The sequence below is a fragment of the Cibotium barometz genome, chromosome 16, assembly GCF_041138505.1.
Source record: "Cibotium barometz isolate CiBa-2024 chromosome 16, ASM4113850v1, whole genome shotgun sequence".
In the NCBI taxonomy this organism is placed as follows: domain Eukaryota; kingdom Viridiplantae; phylum Streptophyta; class Polypodiopsida; order Cyatheales; family Cibotiaceae; genus Cibotium; species Cibotium barometz.
This window is the reverse complement of record NC_141061.1, coordinates 50,993,527-51,014,380: the sequence shown is the minus strand read 5'-3', so window position 1 is coordinate 51,014,380 and position 20,854 is coordinate 50,993,527. Positions and strand designations below refer to the sequence as shown.

Here is a 20,854-nt window from a genome sequence, read left to right as displayed (position 1 = left end):
TAGCATGCAAGTTGGTGTTTCCGAAACTCAGTCTTCCACTATCATTTTCTGATTTCATGGGTAATAATATTGCAGTGGCCATACTAAATACCCTTTTGTTTGGCAACTTTGTAGGATTCTAATCTTTAATGCTGTGGTGTTAACAGCTCTCGGAGTGATCTTTTCGGCCACGGACTCAGTCTGCACGTTGCAAGTAAGTCGTATGTAGAACTCCACGTACTTGGGGTTCCCATGTGGGTTGAGTATTATGAGGGTTTTGTTTAAATGCATTTTTAAACACAATATATTATCCCAAGAGTAGTTTTGTGAGTGTTTGGTCTTCCCATTTCTAACAAAAAATCCGTCTTTAGTTATTCTATTTTGTTAATAAAGGTGATTTGTACTAGTTGATTGGTTGTTTTCTTGTCTACTTGTTTGTTTAGTTTGGATTAGTACAAGTATATGTTCATCTCCTTGTTTGTTTCCAGTTCTTTTTCTCATAAAGCTTAAAGCGTATTTGTGTCTATTTCGGACCAAAGGCTTATTGTGTGATTTCATGAAAGACTCTTGTGTGAGGAAGAGCTGAGTTGTTATTCTATGGGCACTTGATTGCATGCTGTTGTCGAGTATCTTTCAAGTGTAACAAGTATCCTTTTTCAAGGACCCCACTGTTTGGCAGCAGCCCTGCTAATAAAGAAGGGACCATGATCAGAAATCATTGATGATCTTTCAAATGTAACAAGCAGACTTATTCGAGGACCCCAGTTCTTGGCACCAGCCCTGCTGACAAAGAGGGGACTGTGATTAGAAATGCACTTTTCTGACCCAGGATCATTAAACTTCAGGCAGGCATGGTTAAAAACATAGCCGCAACTAGTCTAAATGATTTCTAGTGAGCATGAGATTGCAACCGGTGTTATACAGATAGTCATTCATGACACAGAATGGATTGCTCCAAGAAAGAAGCATCTTTGATAACATCTTCTCCTTTTGGGATGCTGTACAGTAGACCAAGATAAGTAATCAACCCTTGGCAGTCTTGGTACTTGATTTTGAGAGCGCCTATGACAGAGTGGATTGGGACTTCTTAGAGGGTAACTCTTGTATGCATGGGATTTTCTCAAGATTAGATCAGAGGTGTCTCTTGCCTTATCGAGAGGCTCACAACACTGTGCTTTCTTGTGGAGGTTGAGGTGAGTGCTTATAGATCTCTCTCTCCATACGGCAGAGATGCCCTTGTTGTATCTCATTGTCGCAGAAATGTTGAGCATCTTCTTTCACTCCAGTGTTGGAGTATCTGGATTGAGATTGCCACTGCGCACAAAGGAGGAGCTTTTGGACTGTGATTTGGCTAATGATACAACAATGTTTCTTGAGGCATCTTACTCATTTCTTTGCTCTTTTCACACTGCCTTGGAAGAGTTTTGTCTAGCAGCAGGGGCCTTTATAAATTGGCATATGTCAATCGGATTTAGGGTCAATGATCTTGAGAGGATTGATTGGGGCATAGATGTTGGCTTGCCAAACATCTTGGATTCGAGGTCGGGATAGACATTAATCTGCCCAGTAGTTTGCCCCTGTGCTCATGAGCATAAAGAAAAAGCTCCTCCATTCGAGCTCCAAGAAGCTCGATCTGGCGTCTAGAGTCTTGGTGGTAAACTAGGTGTTGCTTGCCACAGCTTGATATGTCACTCCTTGTTGGTGTTATGACCTTAGATGCATTATATAGTTGCGGAGGGTGATCCACAACTTCTTATGGTCAGGGTGTGATGGCACATTAGGTACTAGGGCCAAAGTTGCTTGGGAAACAATTATCCGAGCCTATAAAAGGGTGGCCAAGGTCAGTCAGTTGGTCATAGAGTCTCGCGAGTCTTTGTGAGAGCTTTGCGGTCAGGAGTCTGGATCTAGTGCAGACGTGCTCTTGCTTCATGCAGCTGAGGCCGATAGCTCTTGAGGTCCGGGAGGGTAGCTCCGTGGCGGTATGGGACATCATGGAGTAGAGATTGGTTGGTGTGTCTTGCTAGTTAGCTTAACTCATGGCTCGGTGGGGACAGCCAAGTCTTGTGGGTTTTGCCCATGGCTGTTATGGTTTGGTGGTGAGTCAAGCCTGCACTCTCCTCACATTGTTTGGCTTTGTTTTGTAGGTTTTGAGTCATGTTTTAGGATTGCTCTACGAGGAGATCCTTGGGGATTTGACACTGGTATCAAAGCATGCCTTGAAGACCATGCAAGTTGGTAGGTCGAGAAGAAAGAGGTCAAAGAAAGAGGCATGAGTTCGAGATGACTGCTGTTTTTTCTTGAATACTGCTGTTTTTTTTCAGAATTCAGCGTATGAATTATGTTTGCATCATTGGAACCCGGGTTTGGGTTGTGGTCTTGGTAAGGGTCGATTAGATTGCTTGAGAAGAGCCTTTGTTTTTTGCAAGGAGAGAAGCAAGAGTGCAGTCGGCTGTGAATCAGCAAGCGAAAGAGAGGAGGAGGAGAGACCTTGCTGGCTGTGTGAATCAGCAAGAGAGGGAGAAGAAAACAGAATTTGTTGGCTGTGCGTGTGACGCAGGCAGCCAAGCCTATCGACGTAGGGCAGCAAGGCGACCAATTGCTTTTCATTGCAGTTGGCGGGTGGTGGCAGCCAGAAATCTTGTTTTTTTTTTTGTCGACGTTTTTTTAAAGTGCCATGTTGCTTTTTGTTTTTTAAAGAACCTTATGTTTTTTCTGAACAAAATGCAGGTAATGTGTTTTCAAAAAACACTCATGCAGCGTGCATAAAAAAAAAAATGACAGCAGCGTGTCTTTTCCAAACACGCCTAACATGTTTTTTTAAAATAAAAAAACACTCGTGGCTTTTATGTGTGGCTTATGTGTTTTTTTTGTGTGGCTTTTACAAAAGCCATCTAGCATGGTTTTTTTTGAAAAAAATTAAAAAACGCAAAAGCAACACATAAAAACAAATGCTTTTGGGGAGGCTTATAAAGTACGCCTAGAGTGGGCTTCTAGCCACACATCTCCTCGAGTTCTCTTGCGCCATCTCTTGCTTCTAGCCAAGCTTTTCTCTAACTTTTCCACTTAGCAATGTTGACCCAAGAATCGGAGATGGAACCCGTTCTCGAACGCGAAGACTTACTGGCTATCGAGGCCTCCGATGGCGATCTTTTCGAAGATTTTGTGACTAAATCTGATTTTCGAGAATTTAAAGTCACTTTCGATGCTTCTTTCGCGGAGCATTAGGCACATATTGCCTGATTTTCGAGAATTTAAAGTTACTTTCGACGCTTCTTTCACGGAGCATCAGGCACATATTGCCGCGTAGATGCAGACATTGCAAAATTCCATCTCTTTATTGACCACTACCTTGTCTACTCTCTCGGGCATGGATACCTTGGCGTCTGCTTTAGGCCCCAACATTACTTTGGAACACTTTGGGAGTGAGCAAAAGCAGCGTACCAAAGAGATTGTGGACACGTGACTACATAAGTGGCAGGTCCACTTCCAGTTTCATCCATATGGCGATGACAAAAAGATTCAGTTGGCAGTAGGTTTCCTCTCAGGCAAAGCTTTGCTTTGGTGGAAGGAACTCAAACCTAAACCAACAACCTAGACACAGTTTGAAGAAGTCTTCAAAAAGGAATTCCTCAAGGAGGATGACTACGGCATAGTTGCTCAATTTGCCAATTCGACCATGACCTCGGTGAATCTCACTTATGAGATCTACCTCCATACAAGTGCAAAACTTTGGACGAGGCTATTGATTCTGCTCGTATTTATGATGATACGATGGTCTCTTCTAAAACCAAACCCATAATCGAGAAGGAGAACAAGCATAAAAGAAAGTTCTCCACGCTGATGGCTAGCATGATAGAAGGAAAGTCTTCGGATCAACCTTCGAAGAATTCTACTTCGACTCTAGTGAAGAAAAACCGTCTCCTTAAGGCTTTGAAGCTCAATGAGAAGGGACGTTGCTTTATCTGCGAAGAAAAAGGATACATGCGTAACGAGTGTCCGAAAAAGAAGGGTGCTAAGACCAACGCAGGACCCAAGATGAAGGCAGCCAACGAGTTGTCTTTGACAGGTACTTCAGTCACTGTACTTTCTCGCCCTAGTTCATGTTCTAATTGTTTGTTTAACTCTAAAGTTTTTGGCTTGCACGATCTTCTCCGAGTTTATGGAGAAGTGAATGGCCATAGAATCCACATTCTTCTGGACCCTGGAAGCTCACACAACTTTGTTAATTACAAACTTGTGCAGAAATTGGGTCTGGACACGCCGCCTAGCGATCAAACCTACGAGGTACGCCTACCTGCGGGTCAGCAAGTGTGGGATCGAAAGCTGGAGAAGCTACCGATCCGGAGTCAGGACTACATAGATATTCTGGAGTGCTATGTTATGCACCTAGAGCATGTAGACTTGCTATTAGGGATTGAGTGGTTTATGACCCTTAAGGTTCAGATAGATTGGTTTAGTCATTCTTTTTCTTTTGAACTTAGGAACACCCACTATTGTATCCTAGGTGATTGTATATATCCCACTCAGGGACCTCTTGAAAATACAGTTGATTTTGGAAATATAATGGATTCTTCTTTGTATATTGCTTTCCACTGTGTCTTGATTTCACTTTCTTCATTTCTCATACCTACTATGGATGTCAATGAATTAAGTGTGTTTGAAAGCAAAGAATTAAAGAAGTTACTTGACTCGTTTCAAGATGTATTTCCTAAGGAGCTGCCATCGGGCTTACCACCCGAAAGGGCAATGGATCATCGTATTGATCTAGTCCCTGATGCTCAACTTGTTAGCATTCCGTCTTATAGGATGAGCCATGTTGAGGAAGATGATTTGGCCAAACAACTCGTAGATTATTTGAGAATGGGCGAGATCCGTCCAAGTAAATCACCTTGGGGTGTGTCTGTGTTACTTAGGAGAAAGAAGGACAATATCCGGCGAACGTGTGTAGATTACAAGAGATTGAACAAAGTGACAATCAAGAACTGCTATCCTCTCCGTAGATTAGATGACCTGATTGACCGTTTAGCCGAAGAGAAGTATTTCACAAAGATCAATTTACGTACTGGCTATCATCAAATATGTATTCATGAAAGGCACGTCGAAAGAACCGCCTTTCAGGCTAGGTATGGCCATTACGAGTTTCTCGTATTACCTTTTGGGTTGACCAATGCTCCAACCACTTTCCAGCAAATGATGAATGATCTTTTTTGTGAATATTTGGGAAAGTTTGTGGTTGTGTTTTTGGACGATATTTTAGTATATAGTCGTACTCTTGAGGATCATGTGAGACACCTCACGATTGTCTTGACTATTTTAAGACAGAATCGATTGTATGCTAAATTAAGTAAATGTGAGTTTTTTATGACGAAAATTATTTACTTGGGACACAAGATCACAAGAGACGGCTTAAGCATTGACTATGACCAAATCCAGAAGGTTTCGGCTTGGCCGATACCACAGATGGTGAGACAAATTCGTTCTTTTTTCAGTTTTGTTGTTTTTCTTCGGAAATTTATGCGGGAGTACTCTCAGCTCACACTACTGATGATTGACTTGTTGAAAGGTCGTGGACGTAAGTCGAATCAGCCTATCCCTTGGAATAATGATTTGGATATGGCCTTCAGACTTTTGAAAGATAAAGTCAAGAAAGTCTCTACCTTAGCACTACCTGATCCTAGTCGGCCTTATGTTCTTGAGACTGATGCGAGTGACTATGCGATTGGGGCTACTCTATTCCAAGATGGTAGACCTGTTGCTTTTGAGAGTCGAAAGCTAGATGACACTCAATTTCGTTGGTCAATTCTTGAGAAGAAGCTTTATGCTGTCATTTATGCTCTCAAGGTTTGGAGACATTATTTATATGGCTCCAAGTTTGTGGTATTGACTGATCATCAGTCAATCAAGTATGTGTGTGATGCGGATGATTTGAGAGGACGAAAAGCTGGATGAACAGAGTTAATGTAAGATTTTGATTTTGAAATACGCTATCGAAAGGGGTCCATGAATAGTGTAGCAGATGTGCTTAGTCAGATCAGAGAGGTGAATACTTTGTCGTTCACCGATATTTCCACTGACTTATTTCAATCATTGAGAGGGCTTTGCAGGATTGATAGTTATTTTGGTCCATATTGGCAGAGGATCCAGAACGGGAGCTCATTGATTGACCGAGGCTTAGTGACTAAGCAGTCTACCATTCAGGCTTCGGGAGGCCAATGGATGATTCGGAATGATTGTTCCGTAATGACAAAATTTGTGTACCATAGGTCTCGGACATTAGGTCCAAGATTCTCAAGGAGTGTTACGACACCCCTTCTGCTGGACACCCCAGGGTACACAGGACATTATCTTTAGTGAGACACACTTTCTATTGGCCAAAGATGAAAGGGTATGTAGAAGATTATGTCCTCAAGTGTCAGATTTGTCAAGGAAACAAAGCTGAACGCTTTAGACAGGCTAGGGTGTTGCATCCTTTGTAAATCCCAGGTAATAAGTGGGAAAGTATTTCCGTGGATTTTATTACTGGATTGCCAAGAACACGTCAAGGCCACGATTCTATTTGGGTTGTGGTGGACCGCTTGACAAAGATGGCTAGATTTTTATCTACATGGAAGACTTTTACAGCTACGCAATTAGCAAGGCAGTTTATCGAGTAATTGTTTAGACTGTATGGTTTATGCAGGACATAATCAATGATAGGGACTCTAAGTTTACAAGGGACTTTTGGAGGCTTGTTTCGGAGAAGTTGGAAACAACTTTGAATCTAAGTTCCTCATATCATCCTCAATCTGATGGCCAAACTGAAAGGGTGAATCAAAGTTTGGAGGACATGCTTCGTGCATATGTCTCCAAAAGACAGGGTTCATGGGAGGATTATCTTCCTATGTTAGAATTTGCATATAACAGTACTAAGCATACGAGTACAAGTTTTAGTCCTTTTATGCTTATGTACGGATTTCAACCCAGATCACTTGTTACTGTGGGTTTTTTAGGACTTCAGCATGATGCAACGCGTACTTTTTTGCAAGACATGCAAGAAATGTTACAAGTTGCGAAGGAATCTATTAGAAACGCTCAAGACAGAGAGAGAGTTTATTCTAATAGACATCATTCACCAAGAGAGTTCTTTGAAAGGAACGATGGTGTATTTACGAGTTCCGAAAGATTCTGAGACTTTACGGACAGGACGATCTCTGAAATTATCCTCTAGATACTGTGGACCATTTTGGGTTATACGCCGGATTGGTTCAGTTGCACATGAATTGGATTTGCCTTCTGATGTGAAAGGTCATCCTGTATTTCATGTTAGTAGACTTAAGGAAGTACTGGGTGGAGCAAACAAGTTAATTACTCCCCAAGAAATCATAGATGTCGAGGATATGACATTTGTGCCATATGAACCGGAAAAGATTCTTGGATTTCGTGAAAGACGAGTGCAGCATACGCTACTCACGGAATACAAGATCAAGTGGAAGGATCGTGTTGAGGAGGACGCTACATGGGAGACATTGACTACCCTTCAGAGGGATTACCTTGGGTTTTTACTAAGCTCAGGAGTGAGCTCTTAGAGGAAGGGGAGTATGTCATGTGCATAGAGTGTATCTACCGTGTGCAGCAAGCCTTCAAGACTAGCTTCGAGGCTTGGGGTGGCTTGGAGCTAGGCAAGCTGATTGGTGAGTTGCGCTCGGGATAGACTGACGGGCGGGCACCCAAGTGAGGACGCTCTGATGAGCAGGCACCCAAGTGTGGACGCTCGGTGACCGGCCAAGAGCCTATAAAAGGGTGGCCAAGGTTAGTCAGTTGGTCATAGAGTCTCGCGAGTCTTTGCCAGAGCTCTGCGGTCAGGAGCTTGGATCTAGTGCATACGTGCACCTGCTTCATGCAGCCAAGGCCGATAGCAGTCTCGAGGCCCACGAGGGTAGCTCCATGGCGGTATGGGGGATGTCATGGAGTAGAGATTGGTCGTTGTGTCTTGCTAGTTAGCTCAGCTCGAGGCTCGGTGGTGGGGATAGCCAAGTCTTGTGGGTGTTGCCAACGATTGTCATGGTTGGGTGGTGAGTCAGGCTTGCACCCCCCTCACGTTGTTTGGCTTTGTTTTGCAGGTTTCGAGTCGTGTTTCAGGATTGCTCTATGAGGAGATCCTTGGGAATTTGACATGGCGGATGGAGAGAGGTGATGTGCAGGTGATCACACCTGGCTCTGTGATCAATCTAAGTAGTGGGTCGCTTTGTGAAAGGTTGGTATATTGACGCTTCCACTGTGATCGTTACTCATGCTTCGCGGTGCCTATGGCTATATGGTGGATGCCCTATCAGATATCTACATTGGGACCCTGGTGAGTGGGAATGGAGCATATCTTTCTTCAGCTACACTGTGTGTGGAACTCGTACAGGAGGAGCTAGATATCCTACTTCTTCTGGTTATTTCTACACGGTGGGTTTCCCACCAACCACTAGAGATCTATTTCTGGTTTCTGGTGTGGGCCCCTCTTATCCTAGATGCCCAACTCGATTTGAGATAGTGTATCATTGCTTATGGGAGTGGAGAGAAGCACAGAGGATCTAGATATCTATAGGCGAGCTCTTGGGCAGATTGAGCAGTTATTCTATCTATATTATGTGGGTTACTATTGTATAGTTGACTTAGTCTGGCCCACAACTTCTTTTTGTATGAGGACTGAGGCCTGTGGAGCAGATTCTGTTACTCGTCCGTAAGTGCATAGCTTAGAGATGTTTGCTTCAGGATATCCCCTACTTACGATACCCACCACCTCCATTGAGTATTGACATGTCATGTGCATAGTGTGTATCTATCTACCGTGTGCTACACGCACACAAGACTAGCTTCGAGGTTTGGGGAAGCTTGGAGCTAGGCAGGATGATTGGGAGCTGAGTTAGGGATAGACTAACGAGCGGGCACCCAAGTATGGACGGGCGGGTGCCCAAGTGTGGACGCCCGATGATCGGCCAAGAGCCTATGAAAGGGTGGCCAAGGTTAGTCATTAGTTCGTAGAGTCTCGCGTGTCTTTGTGAGAGCTCTATGGTCAGGAGCCTGGATCTAGTGCAGATGTGCACCTGCTTTATGCAGCCAAGGCGGGCAGTTTTTCTCGAGCCCGCAAGGGTAGCTTCGTGGCAGTATGGCACGTCACGAGGTAGAGATTGGTCGGTACGTCCATCTAGTTAGCTCAACTTGTGGCTTGGTGGGGACAGCCAAGACATGTGGGCTTGCCCAAGGTTGTCAAGGTTGGGAGGTGAGTCAGGCTTGCACCCCCTTCACATTTGCTTTGCAGGTTTCGAGCCTTGTACCAAGAGCGTTCTACAAGGTGGTCCTATGGGGATTTGACATGACACCACTTGGGAGATTATTGCTAGTATTACGGTGTGTCATATCTAGAAGGCCAGATGCTTAGAGGCCTTCGAGGGAATTCAAGTTTATGACACCTAGTGTATTTGCAGTATATGGGGTGACATCGTTCATACTCTTTTGGCCTCTTGGGTCCGTATACAGGGATCTTCTAGAGCTGCACAAAACGCATTAAATTTATGAGAGAGTGGAACCATGGTATTTTCTTCTTCTCCACTTGTATGGGGCTTTTATGGTAGCATAGTGCCCTCGATTGATTCAGATCTCCCTACGTTTTGGTTGGGACGCTTACAACGTGATATGCTTAACAATTAATATTCTTGTTTATTTTCGATGGTTATTCCATACTTAAAATAGATGAATAACAAAACTAACTCCAAATAACTCAATGTTGAAATTAGTTACAACACATGTGCATAAGATAGCAATACATATTGGAAGTAAAGTTGAGACACATATGATGAAGCCAGATTGAGGGTTGAAGATGCTGCACCCCCCCCCCCCCCCCCCAACCAAGATGGGAATTTATTTCTACTCAATCCAAGTACTTTAGGATTGAGTTCAGTTACAATCAACCTGAGAGTGAAGAAGAAGTAATCACTCTCATAGACCATGCAAAAGTCTATGCTAATGAACATATAAAAACAAGCAAGTATGCAAATGCATTTTCTTATAATACGTAGATAGTGAGAAGCCTGAATGATGGGAGAGAGAGTAATCAGCCTTCTTGTTGATATAGAGCTGTACAATGGTTGCAACTTTGTACTTGATCCAAAGATGAAGGGAAAAGCTGAAATTGGAGTAATAAGAGAGCTGAAATCTCATTTACAGACTTTCTACAATAATGGACATGGGAAAAGGTGGAAGATGGAGAAGTTATATCATGTGGAAGCGTTGATGCAGAGGTAGGGGTTGTACCCAAATGGTGTGGGCTGCTTTAGGGTGAGTAGGGACTGATTTACAGCAAGGGAGTTGTGTGTAGAATGAGAGGAAAAGGGTTGTATTTATAGGAGAAGAGAGCTTCAAGGCTTAAGAGGGAAAGTAAGGCTAAAAAAGACAAGTGTCCAGCCACATGTTAGAAGGTGGGACAAGTGGAGGGACACTTGGAAACTCAAGTGACTAGTGTTGGGACACTTGAAACCTCCAAATTTATCAAGTATAATTAGGATGCAAAAATTACTAAATATAGTAAGTGATTCCTAAATTCTAGGAAATCTCTATTTTTTAGGGTTAGCCTTCTTAGGGCAAACCGAGGTCCCTATTTTTTTGATGAGGTTTGTCAAAGGACATGGTATTGTGGGCCAATGGAATATGGTATTCATGGACCCCCCAACATTGGAGTCAAATGAAAGCTCTTTCTGTCCACATTCACAAAACAGTAATGGTTTTTCAATTTGATGCATCTAACTCATGTAAAATGAAAATCAAGCAATCACTATAATATAGACTTTAATTGGTCATGCCACCTTATCGATTGTAACTGTCTGTTCTGGCAGATCTAGCCCACACTCCCAAGCATCAATTCTTTTTGTGTGCGAGCTTGACCTTGGTATGCTTGAGTTCATGCCATAGGCGCCCAATCAGGTCATATAGGTGGAAGTGCGCACTATCCATGTTCTAGCCCATTGTGTGGACCCACCATGACCTATGGCCACTCACCAGTAGCCAGCTCCTATGCACGAATCTATCCAAATGAATGGATTTTCTTGCTTATCTAAATTTAAAGGAAAACATGAAAAACATAGAAGAAAGTATAATTATTACAAAGGATACAAAGAATTCTTTCTTTCATTTTGTGTTGAGTCATGACAGTTTGAGATCTCCTTTGGTATGATTTTATTTTACTTGATAAAGGTCTCTTTTTTGAAAAAAAATTGATATCTAGTGATGTCAACATTAATGAGGTGCGTTTTTTTAACATCTTCTCTTTGTTTTATTGCTAGACATGCTAGAAATTCTTTTAGGAAGAGATTTATTTTTGTGGTTAGGGAAAGTCTAAATAGACTTGATGATTTTGGAGAAAGGCCTATCAGATGGTCTCCCTTCAAGTCTATTTAAGTATGTACTCCCTACACATGTAGCGAGTACACATGTAGCAATAAAAAAATCCTTGATCATTTGAATCATGGATCTTCTTTCAACTTTCCTTGAAGTTCTATTCATGCCACTCAAGTGATTTGTATAGTTTATAATATAAATAGCACTTCCATGCCTCATGCTGGTCAAATATATAGAATATCTTTCCTTCCTGTTGGTCAAATATAAATAGCACTTCCATGCTTCATGTTGGTCAAATTTATAGAACATCTTTCCTTCGCTTTCAAGAACATGTTACGTAAGCAAGAAAATAGCATAGAAAAAACTCTTCAACCGAGTATTTGAAACCTTTATGTGCAGCCATGTCTAGGTTTGGTTTGGAATCTTTTTGTTGTTTTCTATAGGACATATGAGGTTAGTTTGCAAAATCAAAGGAGTATCAAAAAGCATCTTCGGCTGGTAAACTTTTTTGGATGAGAACTCTAAATACTTTTTTGCCTATGTTTATAATTTTGGAAGGGTATTCATCCAGTTGTATGAATGAAAGAGATTCCAAAAAAACACCTATGCTTTGGAGATATTATGCTCGGCTAGAAAAGGTTCCTCCCTATCCTCATACTCCATGTAATGCATGGAAACCTAAAGTTTCTAGCTTCTTTCATGTTTTTTTTTCCAGGAAAGAGATCCTTCTATTAGTTACCAAACAAAACAGCCATGCTGGCTAAGTACAAACTCCACTCCATAGAGGGAAGTGAGAATTAATAAAACTGAGAAAAAAGGGGCGAAGGGGTGCTCTTCTCCCTAGGCTGGCAGTGGGCCTTGATGCCAAATCCGCAAGAAGGCCTCATGGTGCTTCCACGTACAATTAGAGCCACCCTGTAGTGTCCCTGAGTGTTCGTGGAGGGTTTGATGGCGAGCTAGATGCGACTCCGTTGGTGGGGGTGCGGGTGCTGGCCTCACTACAATGAACTCTCCAAATATGCCACACAGCAATGTTGCAAATCCCCCATCTCTGGCAGGACTCGAGAGTCCAATGATCAGAAGAGGGAGTTGGAACTGGAACTGTAGAGATATGGAGATGAGAACCGCAAGGCAAGGCCCCCACCCTCCTCCTCATCTGCCATGGCGGCCTCGGCCTGTGGCCCAAGCAACTGTCCCCCAAGTAACCGTGCGGGGATTTCCGTAGTGAAAATGCGGAGAATCCTCTGCCAAATCTCTTGAGCCTTCGGGCAATCCCAAAGGCAATGTCGTTGGGACTCTTGAAGTTGGCCACACCTCAAACGAACTGTTGGCCTACCTCTGATGGCTAGCCAGGCTCTCCCAATCCGGTCCGCATCTCTTTGATGAGGGCAGTGGTATAGACTTTGCTATTTTCATTCGTAGAGGTATTGCACAACATGGTTTATTGCAAGATGTCCCTCACTCTGATTATACACCCCCCAGATAGAGGATTGACACTAATTGGGAGATTATTGCCAGTATTATAGCATGGCAGATTTGGAGGGCTAGATGCATGGAGGCTATTGAGGGTGTCCACATTTTTGGGTGTCAGTACATTAGTACTATATGGAGTGATATCATCCATACTCTTATGGCTACTTGGGCTCGTATTGAGGGGTCCTCTTGTTCTGCGTAGGCAAAGCACGTTATATTTATGTAGGAGTGGGACCATGGCATTTTCTTTTCCTCTAGTCCCACAGGTCCTCATGGCATCATGATGCTCCTCAATGGTTGAAATCACCTTACATATTCGGGTGATTCTATTCTTTTCTGGCTTATAGCTGTGATTGTTGTATGCCTTTTTCATACTTAATAGAAGTCTCTTTCTTGAAAAAGAAAAAAGAAAAAAGTGGAGCAGTCATTAATGACATGGACGGCCAAAGGTATGTCATGTTTGGTCAATACTCCCAACCACTTCCTGGGGAGGGGGGGCGGTCGGAAGCCACTTTGCAAGGCAAAAGCAAAATCCACTCATGGACACTCGTGTGTCATAACTTTCAGGCCAGTATGAGTCTGTAAATGCATGCAGTTGTGATTTACCCCCCTTGGGATAAAACAACCCGAAGTGCTTGGTGCCCTTTAGGTAACGGAACACCTGTTTGACAGACTGCTAATGCTTTGCTTTTTGGCTATGCATAAATTTGCTCGATATTGAGACCCTATACTGGACGTCAAGCCTGGTGTTACATAAGAAGATAAGGCATCCAATAGCTTCTTGATTCAGGTCAGCACCAAAATGTAGCCAGCAAGGGTGCCCACATGGACTGTCCACTGCAACAGCGTGATTGTGTGTAGTCAAGTGAGTCAACGGAGGCACCAAGTGTTGGGATCATCAAGTGGAGACGCACCACCACAACTGACACAAGGAGGTGCATTGAAGGCTCCAATGGCAATGACGGCACCGACTGACACTCCACCACATCTCTAGAGATAGGAGATTTCACCAAAGGCTATGTTGCCACCCAAGGCATATATGGCCCTCGTCCCATCTTGGTGGACATCCTTATTTGGCAACCCTATCTCACTTGGAGGACATCCTCATGCTCATCCTTGATACCACTTTGTACCTGTTTTTGTACCCCTTGTTCTATCATCAGTTGGACCTGTGTCGTCCTCTTCACTGTGACCTCTGCTGAGTGTGCACGGTACAGTGAAGGACATGTATCAGTGTTTTCTCAGTAGTGCAAGTGTTTTCGTTCCTTCCACAGTGTCATCTCTCCTTGTGTTGCGTTCCACTGCATAGTGTCTTCTATGTTGTGCCATGAGCAACGAGGACTCCGGACATACTGTCTAGAGAAAAGCCACCACATAGTGTGCCGGGCAGCTAGCCCTGCGACAGGTACACTAAAATTTGGCACGCCCGGTGGGACTCTTGAAACTGGGAGTCCTGATAGCTCTCCTTTCTTCTGCATTGCGTCGTCTTTCCGTGTTGCGTGTTGCATCGTGTCCTCTTTCCATTTTGCGTCCTCTTTGCATGCCCAATACACGCTTCCGTGGTAGTCCGGTGAGCCCATCCAAAAATTCTCAGACACAATACACCAACAATAGCTCCGAAAAGTGTATAAAAATATACACTATAGAAAGATATATATAGGTTAAAGCCTAGGTAGGTACGCTATATATAGTGTCAAATTTCATTCATAATTAGATTTTCAATCTTCATTGCATGTGCACCCTTGTTTCACATACACATAAACTCTATCTTAATGTCTTTCTAGATTGGCTTCCTCAAAGAGCACACTAGTGTGAAGCACTTGCATGTGATCTTGGTTTTGTATAGTAATTTACTTTATTCTCCATAGCCTATCTTGCTCAATCTTGTTCCTCATAGAGCACACTAGTGTGATCTTGGTTTTGTATAGTAATTTACTTTATTCTCCATAGCCTATCTTGCTCAATCTTGTTCTCTACAAAAATCATGCTATTCGTGTTAACACACATGTTTTATTTTTTTACAAGATATTAAGTAGGCAAAAATCTTTAGCAAGGCATTGTGTGTTAAATAGGACTAGATAAATGGCTCAACTTGTAGTTTATATATCCCTAAATGCTTGACCACCACCATTATTAGGAAAAAAAAGAGAGCTAGATAAAACTAACTACACCTTCTAGAATTTGAAAATAAAGGTAATCTTGCCTTCAACTAGGTACCAGTTTTGGATCCACAAGATCTAATACAAGCAGTTTTGCTAGACCTTGCCCTTGAATTAGATTGGAGGCGAAGGGTTGCAGACCCTCAACATTGTTAATGATTTTATTATAGCTCTTTAGCATGTATTTACAACTTTAGAAGCTTAGCCGATTCAAATGGGTTGATAGAAAGATAGCCGAGTGGAGGTACTACGAGGGAGTAGTGGAGGTACTTCAAGGGGGGGATGCATCATGTATCCTTTCGTGTTCAAGCAATAGCATGTCTCAAGCTAGGGCTTTGGATTGGTCCATTGGTTGGTAGTATGAACCCCATGGCCCTAGCTTCAGCTTTGGATTGGTCCATTGGTTGGTAGTATGAACCCCATGGCCCTAGCTTCAGCAGCGACCAGGCTTGATTGTTTTCCTCACAAGAATAAAGTGTGCCTATTTGCTAAAACGATCCATAATAGTCCATATAGCATCATTTCCAGGTGCCGATCTCGGAAGATCCATAATGAAATCCATAGCAATGCTTTCCCATGGTTCTTGTGGAATGGGTAAGGGCTGAAGCAAACTAGGTGTCTTGTGTCTGTCAAACTTGACTTTCTGACACACTATGCACTCTCGCACATAAGCTTCAATATCCCTACGTAGAGCTGGCCAAAAGAAATATCTTTCCAAAGCCTGTGTAGTAGCCAGAATACCACGATGACCAGCATACGGCAGAGCATGACACTCTTCCATAACCTTTTGGCATAATTCACGGACTACACAAATATGATTCTGCATCATCAAAAACCTATCTCTAATCGAATAAGATGGGACAGCAATACCATGATTCAAATCAGCCCAAATAAGCTGAAAATCTGTGTCCAGAGCATACATATCTGGCATCCCTGATAAGTCTTGGTGGTAGGCAGTAGTTATGGCATGCACTTGTGGCCTGCGTGACAAAGCATCCGCCACCAAATTCTTCTTGTCCGGGGTATGCAAAATCTGAAAATGAAACATGGACAAGAAGTTTGCCCACCTTAGATGCTTTTCCGAGAGTTTAGGCTGTGTAAGAAAGTGCCGTAAACTCTGGTGGTCTGTTTTTACCATAAATTCAGCCCCCAAAAGATGATGCTTCCATGTTTGAAGGGCATGAATAACGGCTGACAACTCTTTCTCATAAACCTGCAAATACAATTCCGCATGTTGCAGGCGGCGGCTTTCACAAGCCACTGCATATCTGTCTTGGTTCAAAACCGCCTCCAAGCAATCTCCACATGCATCACACTCGACCACAAAAGGCCTATGCAAATCTGGAATAATAAGAACTGGCCCTGATATGACGGCATCCTTTAACTTCTGAAAAGCTGTCTTTGCGGGTTCTCACCAACGGAATGCTACTTTCTTCTTCGTTAGATCGTGTAATGGTGAAGCTAAGAAAGCAAAGTGTCGAATGAATCGACGATAGTACGAGCATAAACCAATAAAGCTCCTAACTTGATGCACATTCTGCAGTTCTGGCCAATCCTTGATTGCTTGAATCTTTGTGGGATCCATGCGTACTCCATCCTTGGAAACAATATGCCCTAAATAGTGAATTTCTGACAAGAAGAATTCACTCTTCTTCCCATTGATGAAAAGCTTATGTTTCCTTAGTTCTTCAAAAACAATGGCAAGATGCTCTTTATGTTCAGCCTCACTCTTTGAGAAAATGATAATATCATCAAAGAAAGTTCCTGTGAACTTGCGGTGAGGTCTAAAAATTCTATCCATCATTCTATTGAAAGTGGCGGGAGCATTCGTAAGTCCAAATGGCACAACCAAATACTCATATAATCTAAATGATGTTCGAAAAGCCGTTTTGTGCACATCTTGAGGTACCACTTGAATTTGATGGTAACCACTCTTAAGATCAATGCGACTACAAGGGCTATCTAAATGGTTTCTATGCAGTCATCAGAGAATTCGGTCCCTTAACTTGAGTAGCCCTTGCCATGATTCCAAAGGTTCCCTTGCAATACTAAGAGTGACTGCTGACGGGTGAGCTTGCGCTGCTGATTTTCTTGCCCCCGCTTGCCCTCTGCTGCCCTCACGTGCCTCTCTGCAGCCCCCCCGCCTGCCCTCCTCCTGCCCCCGCCTGCCCTGCCCTCCCCTCCTGCTAGTCCCTGCCCTCCCCTTCTGCTGCCCCCGCCTCCCCCTCTGCAGTCCCCACCTGCCCCTCTACTGCCCCCACCTGCCCCACTGCCTTTGCTACCCCAGCTGCTCCCGCCCTTTTGCTCCTGCCTTTGCCCCCCTCTTCTGCACCCGCCTCTCTATCAGCAGCAATTTTACTTGGATTCAAGTCGGCCGCCCATTTTTTTGATTGGCTTTATGGCTTCTTCTGCCACAACGAATCTTTCGTCACCCCCATTGGCCGGGAGAATCATCAATTTTTCACAAGACGAGCTCACCTCTCTTCAGCACGACATCGACCTTGAGGTCCAAACTATCCTTGTTGCGAGAGTTTATGGTTCCCACCCTTCTCGTTCACAGGCCCGTGAATGGCTTCTAGCAGCTCTCCCTTCGGAGCTAATTGTGCACTTTCAGGATACTCGTTTACTTGGTCGAGGCTTCTTCCAGGTGGACTTTCTTTCTTTAGAAGCTACTTCTCAGGCTTTGGCTAGCAGCCCCTTTCCTCTTGGTCCTAGGAAGATTTTCTTCTTTCAGTACCAGGTGGGCTTTGATCTAGTGATGGAGGATCAGCGCCTTACCCCGGTCTCATTACGGTTCCCTGCTCTTCCTCGGTCCTATTGGAAGCTTTTAGCTTCCATAGGGGTATCCTTTGGCCAAGTTCTAGAGGTACCAATTCTCCCGAGCTCTCCCGCCTCAGCTTCCGCGGCCGTTACTGCCACTCTTGATGGTGTACCCCGGGTCCTTGTGCTTGTTTCTGATCCATCAATTACTGATGATCATGTTATGCTTCAGAGACCTGACGGATCTCATTTCCGCCAGAGGATGGAGGTTGCAGGTAGACCTGACCAGTGTCGGATTTGTCGTCGATAGGGTCACATTGCTAGAGGTTGTCCCAGATCGAGGGGCCATGCTAGGAGGCGGCGTGGTCCTGCCCATCAGAGGCCTTCTGCAGATGCCGAGACTCCAGCTGCTCCTTTGCCACAACAGACTACACAGCGTTGGGTTGTGGTTAGGGATGGTAGGCACCCTCGGACCCCCGTACTACCCCTTCACCCACACTCCTGTGGAGCACCCTAACCCCTATGTAGCTCTTGCCTCACAGGATGTTGATCCTTTTTTGGAGGATGAGGCCTTGCAGGCACATGATCTGGATCCCTCACAGGAGGATGCTGCATTACAGTTACAGGATGATTGCACCCTTGAGGATGATGTTGCACATTCGCATTGTCATGGTACCTCTCCAGTTCTGAGGACTAGCCCTGGCTTTTCCCCGGAGTGGGAGAGAGAGGTAAGGTTTACATCGTCAGATTTTCCCTCCCTTACCTATGTGAGACGTACTTCCGTCTCTAAAGGGGGTCCTTCGTCGACCACGAAATCTGGTCGTTCCGACTCTGAGTCTTTATGAGGATTGTCTCTTGGAACATTCAGGGTCTTCGGGGTTTTTTTCCGCGTCGACGGAAACAAATTGTAAAAACCCAGCTTCATTGTGCAGTCACACAGGTGGACCTATGGATATATTGCTCTTGCAAGAGCATAAACTGGATGCTAGTCAGTGTGGGAGATCAGGCAAGTTTCTCTCAGGACACACCTTTTGGTCACCGGCTGTTGGTACCAAGGGTGGTGTTTGTATCTCTGTTTCAGCTTTGATCTTGCCTTGCATCATTGGACATGGTGTCATTTTGCCTGGATCCTTCTTATGGAGGGTACTACACGCATTGGTATTCTCAACCTCTATGCTCCTAACCATAGAGGTGAGAGGATTGCCTTTTGGAAATCTCTCACTACATTGATGCCTCTTGCCGACCATTGGATTATTGGTGGGGATTTTAACATGGTTGAGATGCCAACGGATAAAAGAGGTGGACATGAGGACTTGGTGCATCCTCTTGAAAGAGCGTCTTGGGAGAGGTTTATACTCTCCATTCATGGTAGAGATTGTTGGCATGAGGATGACATTTTGAGGAGTCCATCCACTCTTCTTTATTCATGGTCTAACAGGAGAAGAGATGTAGGATGTATCGATGCATGGTTAGATAGATTTTATGTGGATGATTGGGTGCTTGACAGAGGTGGACATACTTTGATTGCTACACGCACCTCCAAATTGGATCATTGCCTAGTGGTTTTATGTATTAGAGATCCGAATTGCCATGGATCAGCACCCCATGTACGCATCCCTGATCATTTGTTTTCAGATGCAGAACTATCGCGTCGTATGCTTGATATTTGGAGATCTCATGACTTCTTACAGGCCTCTCAAAGCTTGGCCTTTGCTCTCTGTGATATTAGTGACCATTATCACACATGTGCCCTGTCTAAGAGGCAAGAGGCCTTGGACTTAGAAAGGGCTATTAGACGTAGATTGACTGCCTTGCAGAAAGAGCACGAGAAACATCCTCATGCTCAATGGGTTGCAGATTCTTTATGTACTATTAGAGCAGAACTTCATCACTCTCTTGAGCAGCGCGCGGAGTATCGTATCCATGCCCAGGAATCCTTTTGGACACAGATGGGTGGCAGATGTAACAAACATTTCTTTGCTTCTCACGGCCCATCTCATGCCAGAGATAGTGTCAGACAGTTGCAAAATTCACATGGCACTCTTCACTCAGATCCTCTCATGGTTAGACAGATTGCCACCGATTTCTACTGCCAGCTTCTTAGTGCTGAGCCGTATTCTGATATGAGACACAGGGCATAGAGGAAGGTTTGGAATGCGTTGCCACATTTGATCACCGAGGAGATGTGTGCCGCTCTGGATGCCCCTTTTTCTATGCAGGAGTTCAGTCATGCTCTTCATGCCTTACCTCATGGTAAGTGTCCAGGGGAGGATGGCCTCTCCCCTATTTTTTTCACTACTTTTGGGTTGAGATTGGGGTTGAGATAACATCGGCCTTGCAGGAGATGTGGGACACAGGTTCTATGCCTTCTTCTCTCAATGAGGAGCTTATTTATCTTATTCCTAAGAGCAGGGATAAGGCATTGATTGGCCAGTGAAGACCTATCACCTTACTTGGGACTGCCTATAAGATTCTTGCTAAGGCAGTGAACATCAGACTGCAGCCAATTTTGCAGGATGTTATTCATGATACCCAGAATGGATTCTTACACGGCAGGAGCATCTTTGATAACATTTTCTCGTTTTGGGAGGCCGTCGAATGGGCTAAAGCGAGCAATCAGCCCCTAGCCATTCTGCTCTTGGATTTTGAGAAGGCCTATGATAGAGTGGATTGGGACTTTCTTGAGGGTACTCTTAGTCATATGGGCTTCTCTCAGAGATGGATCAAGGGAGTTTCATGCATGTATCGTGATGCCCACAATAGAGTTCTTGCTTGCAGTGATAGAGGAGAGCGGTTTCAGATTTCTCGCTCAGTACGACAGGGCTGCCCATTAGCCCCTTTATTATATATCATAGTTGCAGAGGCCATGAGCATCTTTCTCCGCCCTCCACTGCTGGTATTTCAAGATTGAGGTTGCCTCTTCGTAGTCATGAGGAGTTGGTTGACTCTGAGTTAGCTGATGACATAGCCCTGTTTTTGGAGGCTTCACATATATGCTTATGTTCCTTCCGGGTAGCACTAGAGGAGTTCTCTTTGGCAGCAGGGGCACTCATTAATTGGCACAAATCTATTGGTTTTTGGGTTTGTGATTCACCGAGAGTTGATTGGGGTGCAGAGCTTGGTTT

At 44.1% G+C, this 20,854-nt stretch overlaps 1 protein-coding gene across 3 annotated transcripts in view; it reads left to right on the top strand.

Annotated features, from left to right (window-relative positions):
* Positions 1 to 20,854, top strand: part of LOC147630714 (sodium/hydrogen exchanger 1-like) — a 73,779-nt gene that overhangs the window by 11,727 nt on the left and 41,198 nt on the right. For all 3 annotated transcript variants that reach the window (XM_086810685.1, XM_086810686.1, XM_086810684.1), the window contains 2 exons: positions 4 to 60; positions 147 to 193. In XM_086810685.1, the coding sequence (XP_086666811.1) occupies positions 4 to 60; positions 147 to 193 (104 nt within the window). The remainder of the gene's footprint in view (positions 1 to 3; positions 61 to 146; positions 194 to 20,854) is intronic.